This window comes from Pectinophora gossypiella, chromosome 21 (genome assembly GCF_024362695.1).
Source record: "Pectinophora gossypiella chromosome 21, ilPecGoss1.1, whole genome shotgun sequence".
Classification (NCBI taxonomy): Eukaryota; Metazoa; Arthropoda; class Insecta; order Lepidoptera; family Gelechiidae; genus Pectinophora; species Pectinophora gossypiella.
Genome location: NC_065424.1, coordinates 5274131 through 5297238, shown reverse-complemented (window position 1 = coordinate 5297238; position 23108 = coordinate 5274131). Strand labels below are relative to the sequence as shown.

General features: G+C 39.5%; 1 protein-coding gene across 1 annotated transcript; it reads left to right on the top strand.

The window, feature by feature from the left end:
• Positions 1-22904, top strand: LOC126376579 (uncharacterized). Its single transcript, XM_050024064.1, has 9 exons — positions 1-235; positions 1025-1216; positions 1987-2172; positions 3356-3477; positions 7757-7941; positions 9079-9275; positions 10063-10282; positions 11384-11525; positions 13260-22904. The coding sequence occupies exons 1-9, from the start codon at positions 185-187 to the stop codon at positions 13381-13383; spliced, it is 1419 nt and encodes a 472-aa protein (XP_049880021.1). The 5' UTR covers positions 1-184; the 3' UTR covers positions 13384-22904.
• The last annotated feature ends 204 nt before the right edge of the window (positions 22905-23108 follow it).

Here is a 23108-nt window from a genome sequence, read left to right as displayed (position 1 = left end):
TGCAACGGATCAGTTGTCACGGCCAAGATGTTATAATTTTTATTGCGGTATTTTTCTAATAGGCGGTAGCAAGCCGAAACTGTGATATGTTGAACTTAACAAAAGTACAATATAATAAATGAAACCTCCAACGGCTGTGTATAGTGTGTAACTGCAAGAAAAATGTGTGTTTTTTGAGAGAACAATGAATGACAGCGGGGCCGAATGTTCGGAAGCCTTGGATCCTCGGGTGCAGGTACGGATAATCGATATTATTTAATGAATGTTCACGACATGAGCGGTGACAATAGCCCCGTGGGATGCGGGCTCGGAACCGCAGCCGTCGTGTCATTGGAAATGATTTACTGCCTTGAACTAACAATGAAAATCTCACCATTTTTACATTGTTGTTATTATGGGAATATTTCAGATGTTAGTATTATACGCACGATTGTTTATTTATTAGCTAATATAATATATTAACATTCATATTTTGATTAAATTATCAACTGCCTTAATAATTCACTCTCAGTTTTTGGTAATTTATCTTCTGTTATATAAAACAAGATGATTTCTCAATTAAAAATAAAGCTGTAGTAAATAAAAAAATAAAATTGATTATGCTTTGCTCTTCTATTCTACTCAAAGAGTCTCAATTTAAAAAAGAAAGAAAATCTCAATTTAAAACTTAACTATTGTTTTCTTATGCTGGTTTCATACTTGCCTTGCACTAAATCTAAGAAATTAATAACACACACAGCCTATATTTAAGTTTCCCTAAGTGTAGTGTCTTTCACTCAATAACTTTAGTAAAGATATAAATCTGGGCCTCTTGACAGATGGCTCAACAAGAACTCTTCAGCAACTCAACCAATGTTTTAAGCTTAGTCTTAACTGTCTTCATAAATATGACTATTTCACCTGTAATAAATATCTTTATTAAAACAATGGACAACAGATACAGAAAGACAACAAGCAGCTTTATTACTCATGCATCAATTTCTTCCAGGCAACATTTTGAAATATCTTCACACTTAACTTTTAGATTGAACTAGAGCGTCTGAACACAGCGACAGATGAGATAAACCGGCTAGAAGTGGAGTTGGATGAGGCCCGGCTTGCATTCCGGAGACTACTTGCCGAGGGGCACCTGCGGATTCAACAGCTGACCAAGAAGCTTGGCACTAGTGTCCACAAGGCCCGGCCTTACTATGAAGCAAGGTTTCGGGCTAATATTGTAAGTTTCTCAATAAAATTCATTAATTTTATACATTACATAACATATACAGCCTATATATATGTGCCACTGCTGGACACAGGCCTCCCCTCAATCAACCGGAGAGGGTGTGGAGCATACTCCTCCACACTGCTCCAATGTGGGTTGGTGAAGAATTATGTTAATGATGTTAAGATGCTTATTAAATGATTCAAATATCAAAATTTTAATTTTTTTGTACTTTTGTGCTAGAAAAATATATGTTATTAAAATATAAATTATGGACATATAGGTAACGTGAACCGAATATGTTTCTCAAACACTACAAAATTGATAGTTTTTTCTTGTACATGTTCTGTGTTTGTATACGGGGTGTAAGTGACATTGTAGTGGATACTAAGGGGGATAATTCAGCTCATTATTCTGAGTTAATATCAAGTGGAATTTTCTATCGCAAAAGTATAGAATTGAAAATAACTTAAAAAATCTCAAAAAAGTCATAAATTTTGCAACGATAAATTCTACTTGGTATGGAAATCATGAAAAGAATCTTGGTCTGAATCATCCACCTCAAGTCTTCACGCAAAATAGGCGCACAGACGTCGAGTTGCGGAAACCGGCCCGCGAATACCAATACCAATCCACCTCAGTTTTCGTTACGATGTCACTAACACCCTGTACGAGTATGTACTGTCTTAGGCAGCGTCATCACGATCAAGTGAGAATCAGGTCAATTATGAGACTGATTTGAATAAAATGCCCTCTTTTAACTATGATAAATCCCTCAACAGACATCACAAGAGCTGCAAGTGGCGACGATAGCATACGACAAAGCGAACAGCGCGCACGCAGCGGCTAGAGAGATGGTGTACCTCGCGGAGCAGGGACTGGCGCGCCTAGCCGAGGGCGGTGGGGGACTGACGCTCGACCCCGCTTGGCAGGAAATGCTTAACCACGCCACGCACAGGGTCAATCAGGTACTGTGGACTATTCCTCGCCTTCTTAGTATAGATACGATAGTGTATAGAGGCTAGCGCGTGTAGCCGAAGGCGGTGGAGAATTGAAGCTTGACCCCGATTGGCACGAGACGCTTAACCACGCCACGCACAGGGTCAATCAGGTACTGTGGACTATTCCTCGCCTTCTTAGTATAGATACGATAGTGTATAGAGGCTAGCGCGTGTAGCCGAAGGCGGTGGAGAATTGAAGCTTGACCCCGCTTAGCACGAGACGCTTAACCACGCCACGCACAGGGTCAATCAGGTACTGTGGACAACATTCCTCACCTTTTTAGTACACTCATCATATAGATAGTGTATAGAGGATGGCGCGTTTGGCCGAGAACGGTGGAGGACTGACAGGCTCCCGCTTATCAGGAGACGCTCAAATTCGCCACGTACAGGGTCAATCAGGTACTGTGGACAATTCATCGCCTTCTTAGTATAATCATCATATACATGGTGTATAGAGGCGAGTGCGTGTGTCCGAGACCTGTGGAGGACTAACGCTCGACCCCGCTTGGCAGGAAATGCTCAACCACGCCACGCACAGGGTCAATCAGGTACTGTGGACTATATTCCTTGCCTTCTTAGTCATCATACTAATGCACGCCTGGCCAAAGGTGGCGGCGACGATCAATTACGGTTCTGGGTGACAGAAAAGGATAGAAACGTAGGAAAGTGTGGTTTTGTGCTGTCAGATGTGGTTCAAGTGTTTAACGCTTATAGGCCATGCATTGGGCTGATCACCACCATAATTACAACATAATTCATGTCCATCTTAGGACTAAATATCATCAGTGGCTGTAGGTTATCTTCTAGTTGTAATTCATCATCATCATCATCAGCCGTACGACGCCCACTGCTGGGCATAGGCCTATAGGGCTAGTTGTAATTATTAACGTCTATTCTAATCTTCAAATCACCCCACCCCACCCACACACACACACACACCACCACCCCCACACCACCCTTACTCCAGGGTTGATAAGGTTGGTAATCACCTCGCAACCCACACGATAGAAGAAGGCCCCATTAGGGTTTGCGGTCCTGAGTTATATTCATTCATTGGCCTTATACGTCTGTTTCAGACGATTTATGACGTCATCGAAGAAATATGTATTGTATAAAGTAGTGAAGATAAAAGATAAATTGTTAACAGGCTGAAGCGGATCGTGCGCAGACATCAGCGACGCAGCGCACGAAAGCGGCCGCGCACCGCGCCGCTGCCGCGCTCGTTCAACAGCTGCAGAACGGACTCAAAAGACATATAGCCAAGTCCAGGTAAAACAAATAAAAATGTAAGACTTAGGAGTAGTTTGTTTTATAATCTGTTGCAATAAGTAATGTTTTTTAAGGTTTTGATTTCTGGACAGACAAATCCTAAAAGGAATGTTCAATTATTTTTCTATTACAACAGATTATTTAAAACCAAAATGATTTGCATAGTAACCGCATAACTAGCACCTGCATAGACTTTGATTTCTTCCAAATTATTTAGTTTTCTTCACTTCTAACTTTGTAGTTAGTAATTAATAAATAATGCATTTGAACCATTTTTTTTAAGCACACACTAATGTAGAGCGATATCGATATTCTAAATTCGAATATAAGCACTACTACTTATGTACTTATTTACATTTGTTACCATGTTAAAACCACAATCACCACCACCACCGTTGTGTATGTTGTTTTAGTCAGGAGCCTATGGCTGCTCAGTAATAACCCTGACACCAGGTTTGATGGGGTTGGTAATCCACCTCACAATCCACACGATAGAAGAAGACCCTGTTAAAATACCATGTTTTGAGCAAATAAATACACTTCTCATCAAAAAAATCGAAACACTTCCGTTTTCATTGTTTCTGTCCGAATTTAACACAAAAAAGAATTCATACGATGAAAAAAAATACATATGTGTATAGCTGGCAGTTTGGCCATTACAGTAATAAGCGAAAATTCTAAATTCAAAATTAGAATTTCATTTGTTTATCTTATAAACGAAATGAATCACTGTTTTGAGACAAATGTGTGTTTAGGGTTGGAGTACATTTAGCGTTTAAAAACTAAAAATTGGCGCCTATCCTTAAACTTTTTGTTTTTTATTTCAATACTGTGACTTTGGGACGTCTGAAAAAAGGTTTTTTTTCTAAAACGTATGGATACTTCGCCCACAGAAGCCGCCCAAGTTGTGGCATTGCTGGATTCTGGCCTTAGTCAGCGTGTTGTGGCTGCAAGACTGCATCTAAGCCTGTCATCTGTTCATAGAGTCTATAAACGTTATCGGGAGACTGGTTTGTTCACGCGCCGTTCAGGATCTGGCAGGAATCGGGTCACTTCTGAGCGAGATGATCGATTTATTGTAACAACTTCTTTAAGAAATCGACGCCTTAACGCTTTTCAACTGCAGCAGCGGCTTCGTGTTGTACGAAGGGTGGCTGTAAGTGACTCTACAATTAGAAGAAGGTTGAAGGATCGTGGACTGGTACCGCATAAGCCAGCAAATGGGCCGAAATTAACTGCAGACCATCGAAGAGCGCGCCTTAACTTTGCACGTGAGCACCTAAATTGGTCATACCTACAGTGGAGCAAAGTTCTCTTTTCTGATGAGTGTAAAATTATGCTGTATGGTAACGACGGAAGGAACAAGGTCTACAGAAGAGACGGAGAACGCTATGCACAATGCTGCATTGAAGAAAAGGTCAGCTATGGTGGCGGTTCGTGGACGGTTTGGGGAGGAATCAGCGCCGACGGTAAGACAGAGCTTGCTTTCGTGTCTGGGCCACGTCTGCCTGCACTAAACTGTCATCGGTACGTCGAAGAGTGTCTCGAGCCTCATGTGATGCCCTATGCACATTTTATTGGCAACGGCTTCATATTCATGCACGACAATGCTAGGGCTCACACCGCGGGCGTCGTACGAGATTATCTTAACGAAGTCGATATCTCTATTATGGAATGGCCAGCAAGAAGCCCGGACATGAATCCCATTGAACATCTGTGGGATGAATTAAAGAGACGAATTCGAGCAAGAGATCCTGCCCCAGAAACACTTAGCCAGCTGCAAGATGCAATCCAAGAGGAATGGGACAATATACCACAGCATGTGATCGTGACTCCCATCCGATCGATGAAGAACCGTATGGAAGCAGTAATTAGAGCTCGGGGAGGGAATACAAGTTATTAAATAAACGTTTTTTAGCTTTTTTTTTCATATACGTGTGTTGTTTTATCCATTTCCTTTATACTCCATACGGAATAAAAATGACTCATTTAACAAAATACGAAACCTATGAAAAAATCATTTAAATTTAGAACATTAACATTAAGATTTGATAAGCTCATATTACTCACTATTAAACGACATTTAACATTTATTCCTAAATGTACACATTTTTCTGATAATCCTGACAAAACGTAAACTTGCAAGGTGTTTCGATTTTTTTGATGAGAAGTGTAGTTAAACAAAAAACAATAGTATCGACTCGTTTTCAAGTTCAATAATCGATATTATAATTATGGATACCTAGTTCGGCATCAGTTCACTGATGTCGGTCCTGAAACATTTTTTAAATACTACCAGATGACTACCAGTCATTTTCAGAATAGGCTATTTTGTACCCTAGTCAAATTATATATTTTTTACGAAACGTCAATCGAATTCTATTGAATCCTTATAGAAATACCGTTGGGGATACCATCGTACGCATTGCGATTTAATTCGTCATTAGAATTAAAAAATAAGTCAAAAGAAAAATGAGATTATTTTTTTTAATATCTTAGACTGTCTTCTATTTCTAGATTAGCCTTTTTTTAATTTATTTTTGACCGAATTTATATTCTATTGTCAACATTATTAAACTAAATTAATATAAAACTGATCCACATGTTTCTGCCCTGTACAAAGCTACTGGGTATTGACGCAGAATGCGCGAAACATCACATTCGCAAAATGTCACATTCGTAAAATGTCACATTCGCAAAATGTCCCATTCGCATAAAATATTACCTTTGATGCAAAGGCAATGGACGCATCATACATAGCAATGTAAGGATTTTTTTTTATCAAATAAATTAATTTGATTAATTTTACATAACATAAGCTCACTACTGTATCCCAATTAGGGAGGTACAGTCATGAGCAATATCATGTACCCACTTTAGAACCCTGTCGCACTATCATATTTGACTTTTATTGAGACTTACGGTTTAATTTGTCAAAAAAGTTAATGTGACATGGTTTCAAAGAGTATACATATTACATATTATGTTTGTACTTGTGACCGTACACCTCGCCGAGCTTTCTGTTAGACCAGCGTGATAGATGGTGAGCCGTATCGCCGTTTATAATGGTTGAGCCAACTGTGTTAGTGAAAACTGCACTTAAGATAAATTAATAACTCATTGGTGTAAGTTCGCGTTGAGAAGCAAGCCCGTGTACCACAGTGACTATGTGACTAGTGAGCGAGTTTTACACATTTCACGTAAAATGGGCATTTTGCTACAAGAGGACCTTTTGCGAATGGGACATTGTGCGTATAACCCAGCTACTGCACTGAATTTATTTTGCTTGTTTAGCCGGCTCACCTTATGTTCTGCAGCCAACACGAAGCTGATCTACACTCCTAACCTTGGTACTTCTTTTTTTCTTATGCATGACTATTACTTTTCTATATTTAGTTGTTTAGTGCATGCCTGTAGTGTCTCCTGAAGATATGTTAACTTAAGAGGGGGGTTAAAAAGGCCACATTAAATCAATTCATCAATGGCATTTGCGCATATAAAAGTAAGTGCGCAATGTCAGGAAATGTCAAATAGCAATATTGCTTTTTAGATGAATTGCTTTAATATGGCCTTTATACCTCGATTACAAAGAGGCTATAATATTTATCTCTTCAAAAATGATGTCCTTGTCCATTAATATGAATTTGTCTTCACTTATGACTAGTGATCGCATATATAGTACTTTTGTATTGAAAAAAATCGCACAAAAGTCACGTGTTACAAGAAACGACAGCTGAAATTGATAATTTGTTTTGAAACCTACATAAATAATCATTTTAGGCATTTTTATTATCACAATAATTTGGTTTAAGGACGTCTTCCATACTTTCGTAGCATTTTACAAAGTTTAGACTAATAAGCGCCTATGGTTCGGTGAAAAATCAGTCCTGTCAAATATTCAGGTTAGGTAAGCGGATCCGGTCAATAACGGGATATAGCTAGTGAGGTGATGACACGAATAAGCGCCCGAATCCGTTCACTGCTTATGACTTGCACAATAGGCTACTTTCCAACTAGTCTAATCAGTTACTTTTTACTAAACGTCAAAACACGAAATTACTATGGAATTTGTATGAAAAAGCACACTGTGACGTCATAGAAAATCGTGTTAAAATGTCGGACTAGAAAAAAGAACATGTTTATCGTTGGTTTTAAATCTGTCTTTATTTAGTAATCAGAATTTCATAATTTACCTTGACTAGTACTAGTACACGACCCAATTTTATGTTCCAACTGACAATTGTCCAAAATAAAATAATAATATTCACCAAATCCCTAGACCGTACTTCGAAGAGAAGGCGCGCATCAACTCGGCTCTGGAGAGCCAGAAGGCGCGCATACAGACCCTGGAGGAGCAGGTGTCGGAGGCCAAGCAGCAGTACTCCAGTGCGCTGCGCAACCTCGAGAGGATCTCGGACGAGATACACCGCCATCGCTCGCGGAGCACCTCCGCGCTTCACAATGGTGAGACATAGTACTATAGTAGTTTGGCGGCATGCTATATCCCGGAATCGTGCCCTATGCTTCTGCGGACATATTATGCGGTCTCCGAAGCACAGTCTGGAGAAGCAGATCATCGTTGGGCAAATGGATGGCAAACGTGCGCGAGGAAGGGCACCTACGAGGTGGTCTGACATCCTGAAGAAGACGGTGGGCGGCAGCATACAGAGGGCGGTCCACGCAGCATATAGCCGTACGGAGTGGAAACCCATACCTGTGGTCGCGATCCTCAGCAGTGAGGGAACGACGAAGAAGACGAAGTTTGGCGGCAAGGGTGTGCTGCCGCCAAAGGATGGTTTCGGGGTACCGAACTGAGCATAGTACGCCGCTAACCACGAGTTGATAGTGTGACTAAGCATCGAGGATCCGTTTTGAATCATGTTGGAAGTTGTATATATGCGTCTCGCTGTGTAAGCTTCGATATCGTGTTTAAAAAAAAAAACGACTGCATTATTGAATGTGGCGCCATCCGCATCTGTTATTAGCTGGCCAACTCTTTGTGTCCACAGTAGTATTGTTTATTATAGTAAGTCAATGGTGTCCATTCGGGCAACCACCAACTTAATTTTAACTTATTTTGACAGGACTAAAACTAGCTGCATCTCTTTCTACGTACTGTAAGTAAAGGACGGCAACAATTTAAGAGCTGTCCAACTAAAATTAGGTTACGTTTGTTGTGATGTGGTACACCGGTTTGTTTCTCAAATGAGGAGCGCTGGAACCCTGGTAGCGGACTTCGTCAATGAGTTATGTGACTCCGTAGTTGTGCTGAGAAGTTAAAAAGGCCACATGGAAGCAATTCATTCGAAAAAGCAATTTTAGGTTTTTGACATTTGTTGGTATTGCGCACATACTTTACAATATTGCCTTTTTAGATGAATGGCTTCGATGTAGCGTTTTAACCCCCCAGGAGATAGGTACAGCAGTCGGAGTTTATTGCTTGTTTACGGTTCTAGCGGAAAATTCTACGGACTTGAGAAACTTCATTAACGTGCAATTTGGGGGATGTCTCAGGAGCTAGATTTAGAATCATAATAAATAATGTACTTACTTGACTACAAAAGAAGCCTTACAATTAAATAAATACTTCCATGACTTCAGAAGTGGACTCCAAGTCGACGGACACGGCGAGTGACACGACGACCAACACAAGTGACAAATTGCACGAGCTGTGCGAGCCGACGAGCGAAGCTAACGTGCGCGAGTGGCTGCGGCGCCAGGACGCCGAACGGCCGCGGAGGCTGCAGGACGCTGATACATGGACTGAAATAGACCTTGACTACTCCAGTCCTGAGGAGGTCAGTCAATCAATCAATCAAATCAATCCTTCCTGACCGTATTCGGCCACAGCGACTCGACAACTAATGAGAGCGTCGTTTGTGTGCTCTCAAGTGACTGACATATCCGATCTGAGCATTAAATGTACGACCGCATTCAATGCACGTCAGCACTCCTCCTAAATAATTATAATTTATGGCAGCAGGTGGTCGCGCCTTGAGCTCATCTCGTTTTGTATCGAGCTTCTGACGTCTCTCCTTCTCGAGACTAGATTAGTTGCATTGTGACTTATACATTGTGTGATTCTCTGTGCTAGATCAATGTAAGATGCTGATACGTTGATCGAGATTATCTGGATTACTCCAGTGCTAAGCAGGCCAGTAGACCAGGTGAGACTCCAACTATGTCAGTGCTCGGTTGCCGAACGAGTGACAAGTTGGACGATCTGTGTGGCCTAAAAAAGCTTAAAACGGTCTAATGTAGTGACAAAACGTGAGGACACAGTGAGTGCGGTTTGTCGTAGTGAATTTGGTGCGAGTTCAGATGGTTTCGAACGTTCCGATATCAAATACATAAACAAGCGGCAAAGAAAGAGAGTAGACACATATGTCTGGTCGTAGAAAATTATGGATCTACGTACTCCACTCCAATCTCAACAGTCATCCCGTGATCATGGCACTTGCTACTCGAAATATCGGGAGTCTCATATCCCTGATTTAAACGCGGAAAGAACCCGTTAAATTATTATAAATTACGTCTAAAAACCAGATCTATTATCCAGGTAATCATAACAAATGTCCCCCTCAGGTCAGCTTCGAAAAATGCTCGCTCCGGCCGCGGTCGACGCCAGAGAAGCTCTCCCCGCCGAGTCCAATAGAGTCGAAAGTGTCTGCGGCGAGTCCGCGGCGCTACATCGTGTCCGGGGAGCGCGGGGCCGCCTTGCGCGCTGAGCTGGAGCAGCGCCGGCGGCAGAGCCTCGACGTGCTGCTGCACGACACCGGCGAGAAGATGAAGGACCTCTTCCAAGGTACAGTCATGAGCAATATAATGTACCCACTTTAGGACTCTGTCGCACTAACATATTTGATATTGAGTGAGACTTACAGTTCAGTTTGTCAAAGAAGTTAATGTGACATGGTACCAAAGTGTATACATATTAATGCTCGTGACCGTACCGGGGCGTTCATTGGTTATTCAGCTGGGGAAGGAAAAAAAAAATATTTTTTGGTTTACATCAGTTCGTTATACATGGTCATATAATTCAAACTTATAAAATAGCCTATGTCACTCTCCATCACTTTAACGATCTCCACTTAAAAAACAAATTTTCGGAGGTATGTGACCTAACCTGTATTGGGCCGATTTTCCCTTCGCGGGTTGGAAGGTCAGGCGGGCAGTCGCTTCTGTAAAAAAACCGGACCTGTCAAATCTTCAGGTTAGGTAAACGGACCATGTGAAAAACAGGATAATCGTAGGGAGATGATGAGAGTTGATTGCTTCATCACAGAAAGCGGTTATTGTGGTTTAAGTACCACTACAAGACGATTTTGCTATTATAATCTAAATTATCGTACGTCATGCATATAATCTTCAGGTTAGGTTAGCGGACCCTGTGCATAAACGGGATAGTGCTAGGGAGATGATGATGAATTCGTCAATCCGTTTTGCTGTGAAAGACAAACAAACAGACATACACTTTGGCATTGATAATATGAGTATGCTTGATACCGGTGTGGGAGTGTGTAGGCCTTGATGGATTATGGGCATAAAAGAAACAAAAATTGGGAGCAAGCTAAAATACAACACTACCATTAACACGTTGAACGCCGTGACAGACGCCAAAAATGTGAGAATTGTCCAAAAATCGTAGAGACTTTTTTTGTGAATATTGTCTGAAAATAACTAAAAAATAATAGGCCGCTTAAGGAAAACGCGACCTACTCATTCTTTTCCGAGATGTCAAACACCAGTGTCTACCATTCGACATCTGTCCCGCAACTCACTCGGCTGGACCATGAGTTTTAGTCTGGCGTTCAACGTGTACGTCAGAAGTGAGAGAGAGCGAGACAGAGATATTGTGTCACGTTTAGAAGCAAGATCCAATATAGGTGTCCGACCCCCCCACCAGGCCTGTCCCTGTTCGGCGAGCGGCGCGGCTCGGCGTCGGCCCCGCGCACCCCGCGCCGCGCCGCGTCCCCGCGCTCGCGGCGCTCCGCCGGCGGCTCCTCCGCCTCCGACGAGCGGTACTCCGACACTGACAGCCTCGCCAGGTATGCGCTTTATTCATTTATTGAGGAAAGCTAAGGCGCCCCATACACCTACAATAATATTGCACAATATATCTGCATCACCATCAGCCCATTGACGTCCCCACTGCTGGGGCACGGGCCTTCCCTATGGACTATGGATGATGGATTGATGGTTATTAACGACTGCCAATGCAGCCGGGACCAACGGCTTAACGTGCCTTCCGAAGCACGGAAGAGCTCGAGATGAAAACTTTTTTTTTGTGGTCACCCATCCAATGACCGGCTTTGCGAAAGTTGCTTTACTTCAACAATCGCAGACCGAGCGCGTTAACCGCTGCGCCACCGAGCTCCTCAATCTATCTGCATGCACAATATTATTGAACGTTTAGGGATAGTACTGAAACATTGCACAATGATTGAACAAAAGATTGAGCGAGCTTAATTTTTATTGGGCAATATTTTTTTCTTGCACTGTGTAATCTTAACATTGCGCAATATTTTTCATTTTAGTTTTCGGAGCGATCGCGATCGGTCAGTCACGGTTTTAGTTTTTTCGTTGTCAGACATGTTGCTCGCACGAAAATATTGTTCAGACTGGTTTGTCAATTTTATTGAGAGAATTTATTGAACGTTTGGAATCAAAGGGGTTATTCAATATTATTATACAATTAAAGGATTGTACAACATTATTGTAGGTGTATGGGGCGCCTAACAGCACGGTACCTTAAATAAATACGTACAAACATAAGCTATAATGAGGCCAATTACAAGCTTCCACATATAAACCCAAATTAAATCAAAAGAGATTTAGGTATACTTACGAAATTAAACACTCGCTGCTGAGATTACCAATATCAAATTAGTTGCTGTTGGTAAATTTCGATATAAGATGTTTTTTGATGGTGTAGAAACTAGAGTTAAATACGTCAATGCTGTCATCACTGCAGAGTCGATTGAATGTAGTATTTGCTCTCACAAGGAAAGAGTTTTTCCTGTAAATAGTCCTAGCACTGGAGATCGTGAAAATTGGACTTGGTTTAAGTAGTCTGCCCGGAGCGCTAAGCCCGACTTTAGATATCTGTCCTTCTATCATGTTGGTTGTGAGGTGGATTACCAACCTCATCAACCCTGCTATCAGGGTTCAAAACCGCCAAAGACCCCTGACATGACCGATTTGGCGGCGAGGGTGTGCTGCCGCCAAAGGATGTTTTCGGGGTACCGAACAGAGCGTAGTACCCCGCCAGCCACGAGTTAGTAGTGTGACTAAGGATCGACGATCCAACGGTGTTACGTTGGAAATTGTACATATGCGTCGTGCTGCGCAAACTTCGATAGCGCGTTTTAGGCCTGCATTGAATGATTTGTGCGCCATCTGTTGCATGCGGGTAGAACTAGCTGGTCCAGTAGGTCCGCCACAACTGGCGCAATAACTATCTACTTACGTCAGTAAGTAGTAACCGAGAACAATTTTTCGTTCCTTCCGAAGCGCGGATCATTTTACTTTCAGACAATCGGGTGATCAGCCTGCACTGTCCTAACCAAACCAGTCCTCACAAAGTGATTTTTGTGATGTCGCCCTATAGGGATTCGAACCCGGGACCTTCCGGATCGTGACCTCGCCGCTTAAACACTGGACCACTGAAGCCGTTAACCTCGCATCTGCCGAAATACCAGACACTCCATTGTGTCTTGTTGAGATCTGCGTTCCGGCGTTCAAAAAGTTAATATGTAATAAAAAGAAACCTTATCTTCCAGCATGGAGATGCTGACAGACGATCAGATCGCGTCTTTGATGCTGGACGCGCAGCTGGAGGCAGTCTGCGAGCGCCTGGCCGGCGTGGCGGGCCGCCAACCCAGAGACGAGCCCGACAGATTCTGAGCCCTACCCCGTGACAGAAGGTACATTATCAAACTAGCAACATGTCAATAGCTTGAAGATTTTATCAACGGTCAAGACTCCTCCAGTTCTCAAGAGGGTTCTGGACTCTGAACCCCATCCTTGTTAGTTAATATATAGGGAAATTATCAAATTAGCAATCCTTGGTTTGTGAGACATTCCTCAAGGGACGAGCTGTTAGTTCTAAACCCTGTCCCTAAAGCATAAAGTTTATTGGATCAAGTATAAAGGGTGAACAGTGAATTTAACATCATCAAAGAGCTAAGTCGCGGAATTCGCTCACTTAAGGTGATGCCACGCAGTCATTCTGATGTGATTTTAAACTAAACCTTGATTGCTTTGAATTAATTTCCAATATAATCTAGCCTACAAGATCCCACTGCTGGGCAAAACCCTCCCCTTCTTCTTTCCATTGCGTGAAGAATTGAACGCTTGCCAGAAGGACTGGCTGGTGTACGCACCACGGAATAGAAGAAAGAGTTTGGAAAGACTCTAACGTGCATTTTGTATGAGAACCGCTGTCGCAAGTTCAACCCCACTCTCTTTTACTACTACTCCTGCAAACGGAGCTACGATAGTTCTACTGCTTCTCAAATTCCATAGCCACTTTACCGGCAATGAATATTTTATGTGATAGGCTGCAATTTTATTATTACTTTTCGTAAGATACATACAAAAGTATTTTTTTGATAAACAGCCGATCATACTAAGGTTTTTAGCTTTCCAGTGATAAGGAGGGATCCCCTTGCATGATAGTCGATGTTTGATTTTTTGCCCTCACAAGACGACTATATAATATACTGCGGCGGAGCTCCGTGTGTCGTAAAGTTTGCGGACGAGTGGAGTGCAAAGTTGAAGTATGAACTATTTGCTCATACTTGTATGGCGCGCGTTTCGCGGTCACTTGGCCCTTCCAACCTCTTTTTTATATTCCGTGGCACGCAAGGAGAAATCCTCATGGATACCTCGTCGCCTGGGGGAGCAACGAGGTTATGTCGGACTCTTACCGACTAAAACCTCTGCTGTGCATGTTAGGGAGCTCTATCGAACGCACCGGTGCTCCCCTCGCACTTGCTTTTATTAAAGCGCATCCTGGGGTAGATCCCCACCCTTACACCATCCCAGTTTTACAGCAATGCGAGGCCATGTCGCATTGCCGTCCTTCCCGGAGATCGTGTGTGGAGCAGTTCGGGCCCCCGCCCTTACCACCCACGATCTCCAGTGTCCCCTTTCAGTCTCCAGTGTCCCTTTTACGACAGGCAGGGGGTACCGTAGCCCTATTCTTACGCCTGGAACTGCAGGGCGGTCCGAGTACGGAACCTAACCTAACCTGAACCTGGATTACCTGAAATTATTACTTGGATTGAAATTAGCTTGTCTATTGCGAGGTTTTGCTAACAAAAATCACATCCGAATGCGATTTTTCAATAATGCGCTTACGTGTTGTTCACTAGAAGGCGACGATATGTTAGCTCTTTGATGACGTCAAATTTTGAAAGAAAGAAAGAAACATTTTTTTTAATTTTGTAAGTTCTTATAACTCGTATGTCAACAAACTTGCCACGTAATTATGACGCGAGCATCTAACGTCAAAATTACGACAATTTGTATTTAATTAATGTAAAGTCTTATTTATTATAATATGTGAAGTTTGTTAGGGATAGGGGACGACCCACGAATGTGTGGATGGATTGTGTAAAGAAGGATATATGTGTGGAACTTACAAAATATAACGTCATCAAAAAGCCAATACTGTTACTAATCAGTTTTATAGCGCTTATGAAAAAGTACAATGTAACCTAAACTATAACGCCTTGTAATGAAAAAATATGTATCTATACGTAGATCGCCAGTACTAAAGTAGCGTTGCCGAACTATCAAAAGTCAAACTGTCGGTGCTAATGGTATAACAAAACCAGCGAGCTTAGCACCGTAAGCGTGCGACTCTTTCTCGCCTCGACATACGTCACCCGTCACTCTCTCACAGTACTGCACAGAAAGAGACAGACGATCTCTGTCGCGGCGAGAAAGGGTCGCTCTCAAAAGTGACAGCTAACATTTCAAGGGTAGCCCTGCTGACGTCATCCCACCCTGGGTTGCCATTTTGTAAAAAATAAATTACCCACGACCAATGTTTTTAAGTTACTTTGCAAGGAAATTTTGAACTTTTAGTAAAAGATTAACTTACAGTTTTAATTATTTTTATATATGTGACAAATAATAGTAATTAAATATATTAATTTATTTAATTTTCAATTATAAAATTAACGTCCTTGGAATGTTGGCGATACCATTTTAATGGTAACACTTACGTCATGAAACGGCTAGCATTGACGACTTTTCATACGATTGAGCATACCTGGTTTTTTTATACTATGAACATAAATATCATCGGTTTAAACTTAAATTCCAAGGTCGATCTTCAAAAAAAAACATGTTGTATTGATGTCGTGGCCAGATCTTAGAATTGATCATTTCATTATATGTTGGACCTTTTGGTCATATTTCATTTGACGTTTCAAAGATGTGGTCAATTTAATTTGGCTATTTCATGAAATATGACCATTTTACGAAATTATGGAGCACGTCATGAAATGATCAATTCTAAGATCTGGCCACGACATTGATACGCGGCAGACATATCAAATGGTAACGACAGATAAGGATATATCATGTATTTTTGAATATTACACTCTAGTTGTATGTCAAAGTGTGAATGCCATATAGATTAGCGGAGAAGGCAAGAATATTGCAGCATCTAAATGGTTTTCTCGCCGATTATTGATTTGAAATTAATAGTCAATTTAAAAACATGATGTAGTCTGCGCGCAAATTCTTGACACTGCATGAAAGACGGCTAAAGTACGGTGGCTTACTTGTGCAAATTATAATAGGGTAGTTTTCAACTAGTCAAATCAGTTACTTTTTACTAAACGTCGAAATACGAAATCACAATGGAATTTGTATGAAAAAGCAACCTGCGACGTCATAGAAAAACGTGACAAAATGTTACATTTTTCTTTATTAAATTCATAAACAAGTTAAATAGAAAAAAAGAAATCGTTTTTTGACACTATTAGATCTTTATTTGGTAATCTGGGGGCACGGTAGTGCTCCCGCCAAGACTACCTAACTTTTCTCGAAACGTTTCGTCGATTTTTTGAACCCTCATAACTCTGGTTTGGATTATACCAGATAAACCAAATTCTTAGGATATGTTCACAGCAGTGGAATTATTAAAGATATAAATTTTCAAATGCTCAGAATTTGATAATTTATCTTTGACTTAGGAAACTACCCCAATAGGCTAGTTTCCAACTAGTCAAATCAGTTACTTTTTACTAAACGTCAAAACACGAAATTACTATGGGATTTGTATGAAAAAGCACTCTGTGACGTCATAGAAAAACGTGACAAAATGTCGGACTTATTATTACGTTTTTCTTGATTAAAATTCATAAATAAGTTTAATAGAAAAAAGAAAATGTTTTTCGTTAGTTTTAGATGTGTCTTTATTTAGTAATCAGAATTTCATAATTTATCTTGAACCTAGTACACGACCCTATTATGCGTGTTATAGAATAAAACTTATATTCAAGCCGCAAGTTGTAGGTAAAATATAGTGTGATATATTATGTAAATTATTTATTTATTAGCTTAACAAATAGAGGTTGTATATACACAATTTGGGTGTAAGTAGATTTGTTTTTAGTTTGCTAGGAATATGTTAGCTGTGTATTAGATGAGTGATTACAGACTTGCCTTCTCTATTTAAATGGTTAGGAGACGATCATTGATTGACAGTTTTTGGACTTGCGCACACACTAGACACTCCATACATTAATCTCATTCGTGAAGGTACGTTAAACCGTTGGCTACTTACAGATGTACGTAGTCGTTACATGAGCCTTGTCAGGGGCCTTTGGCTGCTCAATAATAACCCTGACAACAGGGTTGATGAGGTTGGTAATCTTACAACCCACGAAATGTGATTTGATGATTATCTCTCTCTCTTGGGTCGGTCCCTCATATCTGAGGATCGTGGTCAACATCAGGGTTGCGAGGACCCTTCATGCTGACTCTCTTGGGAAAATAGAAGCAGTGGTTTCCCGTTGCCTTCTGCTGATGATTATGCTATATACGAAATATTGTGAGTCAAATGCCAAATTTCACTAGTGGGCTCAAAATCAAATCATCCCAAACCAAAGGTTCTAGTCGCGTTTTGACAAGACTGACTTATGGGAAAACAACTGATTGGTATATTAAACGAATAATGTGTGATATAAACGAGTCTGACAGTTGCAACTTATTGAGATTATTCACTGAACTCTTCACATTTACTCAATTTGACAGGATAAAGCTAGCTGCATCTCTTTCTCGCACTTATTGTGAGTGAAAGACGGCAACAATTTAGCAGCTGTCAAACTCGAATTAGGCTAAGTTTGTGTCAGAATAGGCACTTCTGCTCGTTGTAAAGAAAAAAAATAATGATGCAGATTTCAAGTCACAAAAAACATTGCCAATCGCGATCGTCTCCGCCCTTAGGTTAATAGGAGAATTCAATTACATGCAATAAAAGTAAATAATAAATTAATAGCGTTCGGATTGTGTAAGGAGCATTTTGCCTAAACTTGCCTATGATTGTAGAAATAAGCTTTATAAAATATGGCGCCATCACAGTCTGTAATTGTAACACCCGGTTTCTAAGATGTTCAACTCATCCTCCACCCGACTCGGCCTCAGCTGAGCATTTTGGTATTTTAACACAATCACTGGTGCTAATTCCTGGAAACACCATCTAATTTCATTTTAAGTTATATCTGTCATTTTCTTATCCGCCGAAAAGGAAAGGGACGGATGATTGATTTGATTTTATAACTTAAAGTAAAATTAGGAGGTGTCTGCAGGAATCGGGGCCATTGGTGCTAATTCCTGTAAATACCATCTAATTTTATTTTAAGTTATATCTGTCATTTTCTTATCCGCCGAAAAGGAAAGGGACGGGTAAACGACAGGCATAAAATTTATGGAACACACGTCAATTTTAAGCACAAATCTAAAATAACAGTCTAAAAATTTACATTGGCCAATAACACACACAGAATTAAGTTGACAGCACGCGTCAAACGGTTTGCATACCAGCGAGGGACCTTTTTGATTCGCCCGGGTTTGTCATTCATTTACTCATAGCATTATAAATACAATTTGTCACTTAAAATTAAAATTACGAATAATTATAACATTTCAAATTATTACACAAACACTGCAGATCAGTCTAAAACTCATTCATCATTACATCATTCATTCATCATTTATTCATTTATTTGTCATTTTTACTCATTCTTCCTAAAATTATGAGCTGTCAATCATCCGTCCCTTTCCTTTTCGGCGGATAAGAAAATGACAGGTATAACTTAAAGTAAAATTGGGAGGTGTCTGCAGGAATCGGGGCCATTGTGTAACTAAAAATAAGATATCGACTCCTCACGTGCATGCTAAAATGCCCGACAAATACATTGGAATTTATGTACGATAAGGTGCAAAACTACAATCGGTTTCTTGCAAAGTAATAAATTAACTGGTTGCACTTAAGACCTCCTAGTTACATGTCGTTTCTGTAACAGACCAAAAACACCTACAAAAACATAAAATTTATAATTATGACAACTAATGGTTCATAATTTCACCACTGTTTACAAATAATTCGCTAAGCTCAGTGACTGCACTTTTGCTCTTTGATTGTACATATACACACTATGGCAAGAAAAAAACAATATGCCCTACATATGGGACATGCACGTATGAGTTTCAAATGTATTGCCTCATAATTATGTGGTTTATACTCAGTGAACGTATTAAGTTGATATTTACGTCCCCGACTTGATGACGTCATTCACTGGAGTCGAGCTCAATACTGCCAACAAAATAATACGAAATTGTGACGTCATGCCTTACTGGATTAAACTAGTTAAGGTTGAGGCGCCGTCGAAAAATACTCAACTGAGGTCGGAGTCGAGAAAGGTTGGAGTGAACATCTTAGAACACGAATTAAGTGTAAATGCCATAAAATATTATATACAACAGACTGAAAAAGATTGATTTCGCCGCACCGCGCACCTTCAGGTCATTTCGACATCTATACTTAACAATAATTATCATAAATAATCTTGCAAGATGACGCCTTTATATAATATAATTGAGAATGTAAATTATATAAGTAATGTAGCTTTTATATACAGGATGTTAGTGATTCCGTACCGAATATTTAGAGGGTGGTTCAGCTCATGATTCTGAGTCAAGTGGAATTTCCCGTCGCATAATTCATGTGGTTTTTGTTTATTTTTTTAAAGTACATAATTAATTCTAAAGTTTTGTAATATGGAAAATTCCACTTGATATACTCGGAATCCTGAGCCGAATCGTCCCTCGTTTTCGTTACGGTGTCACTAAAACCCTGTATACTTACTTATTATTGCAAAATAAATAATCTCGTACATGTCAAATATACAATGAAGCCAATTGTAATGCATTTCTCACTAGAATATAATTTTTTTACAAAGTATTTTTACATCGCAGTATTAATTTTAAATTAAGCTTTTATTTAAACGAGAAACGATGTCAATTTATAGGCAGCCATTTTGTAAGTACAATTCCCGCCAATTTTGCTTTTTCTATATATGTTTTTTTTTTAATTTTTAAATTACCTCTTGTTTTAACAAGGACCTAAGTTTTTGTGCCTTGTTTTTGTTTTTTTTTTGCTCAAGATATTGTTTATCTTTCAAGTCTTCCTGGAATTGTTTTCAATGAATAGTTTATCATCTGTTTATGTTATTCTTTGAAGTAATTATGTAATAAAAATGTTATTAACTGCTAATAAATAAATCAATAAATATCTAGAAACGCACCAATTTCATGCAAGAGTTATATACATTTATGAACTTTTTTAAAATATTGTTTTTTATTAAAAAAAAGTTACAGCCTATGAACGTCCCACTGCAGGGCACAGGCCACCCTTAATCAACCAGAGGAGTATGAAGCATTTTCTACTCTTTGTCTTTCTTTGTAAGTATCGAATCCAAACGACTATTTCACAATATGTGGATTTTGCCAATGCGGAACTTTCCAGGCCATGTTCCCCAAAAACATAAAGATGGTACAGTGTTCTTTTTTACCTCGTTTTGGGTGTAAATGACCCTTGCTTTACACCCAGGCACAACAGATCTTGACGTGTGTTCCATTAATTTTATGCCTGTCGATTACCCGTCCCTTTCCATTTCAGAGGATAAGAAAATGACAGGTATAACTTAAAATAAAATTAGATAGTGTGTACTGGAATCGTCATCATTGTTAACACTATACTAAGTTCAAATTGGGATGTAGATATTAGAAAATGCTTTCTGTCAATAAATCGATGCTCTTACTTCAATGTTCTCTCACAAATGCTCATATAAATTATTACTATTAATATTATTGTAATTATTAATTAATTTATTAATGGAGGAAATGTATTAAAAATAATTCAGGTTAAATTTTTTCATGTTCCATGTTTTGAAACGGAAGTTTCTGAAACATTTAAAAATGATAAAATCAGACTAGAAATATAAGTAAAAAATACCTACGTTCATTATCGTAATGTGGGTAAAGACGGCTTTTTTTAAATATAATTATTTATTATATTTTTAATTTATTTATTTATTTAATTAAGAATATGGTTTATGATAACGACAGTGATGCATTTTATCTATAATTTTGACATGTTATATTTGATATTTTGAATTTTATTTTTAAAAGATTAATATGTACATCGTAAATATTTGCATGCTATTGTCAATGGCTGTCTAGGAGGAACTAATTTTGATGGCGACCAACAATGGCAAATAAATGATGATGATTAATACTACCCGTTCAGCTCTTTGATTGTACATCAACATGATTTAAGACTTTGAGGTTATTTAGTTATTTATTTATTTTTACTTATTAGAATAATATCAAGCAAAGACCCAATTTAAGTGTTAATGCTTGAATCTTTAAAGATGACAAAGTTGTGCTATCATGCAGCTTAAGTGCAGTTTAACTCATCACAATATAGGTTGAACCACATGTGACAGAACCTTCCTATGCTTCTTTTTCTATTACTCAGAACGCTCGCAGCAGAATCGACGAGGCGATAGCGTGCGTAAGCAAGCTATAGCGCGTGTAAGCATGCTACAGCGCGTGTAAGCATGCTATAGCGCGCGTAAGCATGCTATAGCGCGTGTAAGCATGCTATAGCGCGTGTAAGCATGCTATAGCGCGTGTAAGCATGCTATAGCGCGTGTAAGCATACTACTGAGTACTGCCAGATGTGATTCAACAAGCCTATAATAATGAGCGGGATGGGAGTGAATAGTGATAATTTACGATAGCTTTAAAATGATATTGTTTCACTGTTGTGATATCACTGTACAAACGTTAGCCATGCTCGATATATAATAAGTACTCTGTTCCAATACTATATTATAGATATTACTCAATTATATTAGCTGTAGAACTCGTAACAATATTTATTTGATAAAATATTAATTATGCTTCAACTCCATATTTTTTTTAAAGCACATATCATGTAAACAATCAGCATAAAGATCCGTATTTTGTAATTAATCAGTAGGGCTAACATGCGCAATGTGATAAAATTTTGTCACAGTAATTTTATCGATTCCGACGATATAATTATGTCGTTTTGTCGATTGGTGCTATGTGAACCCAAATAAGTCGTGTCGTTCTGTCAAAATACGAACAAAATCACGTGTCACGCATGTTAAGGAAAAAACAAACTTTATTGAATCGAACAATAATTTTATCGCGTTGAGCGTGTTAGCCCTGCAGGTCAGGACTTTGTAAGGCGGTTACTATACTACCCAATCCATCCTGCCCGATGTGTCAAGGTCACACGAATCGTATTACTTCCGCACAACATCCCAGGAAGAGAATTGAAGACATTGGAAGAAATTGCTGCCCAAATTGTACTGTATTCATGTGTTGTCATATGTCCGATTGTTTAAATTTAGTTCTGTGCAATAAAGTATATTTGATTTGATTTGAAGAGGAAATGACTGAAAACCAGCGCTGCCGAGCCATTTCCTTTCGCCCGTATTCGTAATATTCATAATTACCTAGTTCTTATATCAAATGTAAATTGTTACTGGCAATAAATATATTTTATTCTTAATATCAAATTGGTGAACGAGTCTAATACCGTCGATTTTTCGAATATCGATGCGCGCGCCGATTGGATTGGGTAGTCTAGTAACCACATAAATTAAGCGTCTTGGATTTTGATTCAAATTGTACGTGTACGGGACATCTATATATTTTGTAATATAAGCACATTTGTATGCAAAGACAAGCAATTACTTTGTGTTGTGTATTTTGGAACAGAGTATAGATAATACTGTACATACTCGTAAATGTTAAACGTAACTTGCCTTCAGATGACATAATAAATTGAGGTTAAGTAGTTACAACGGTGTCTTATTTCTTACCCTAAATGAAAGAAACATTATTCTTCTATCGTGTGGGTTGTGAGGTGGATTACCAACCCCATCAACCCTGGTGTCAGGGTTACTACTGAGCCGCCAAAGGTCCCTAAAATGGCTCATGTAACGACTATTATCTTACATCAGTAAGTAGTAACCGGGACCAACGGCTTAACGTACCTTCCGAAGCAC

Bases quoted from the DNA above. Each gene is read 5' to 3' on its own strand.
- LOC126376579 (XM_050024064.1), top strand. From the start codon at position 185: ATGAATGACAGCGGGGCCGAATGTTCGGAAGCCTTGGATCCTCGGGTG. The intron at 1,217-1,986 runs GTAAGTTTCTCA...ATCCCTCAACAG, and splicing joins CAAGGTTTCGGGCTAATATT to ACATCACAAGAGCTGCAAGT. The intron at 3,478-7,756 runs GTAAAACAAATA...CCAAATCCCTAG, and splicing joins AGACATATAGCCAAGTCCAG to ACCGTACTTCGAAGAGAAGG.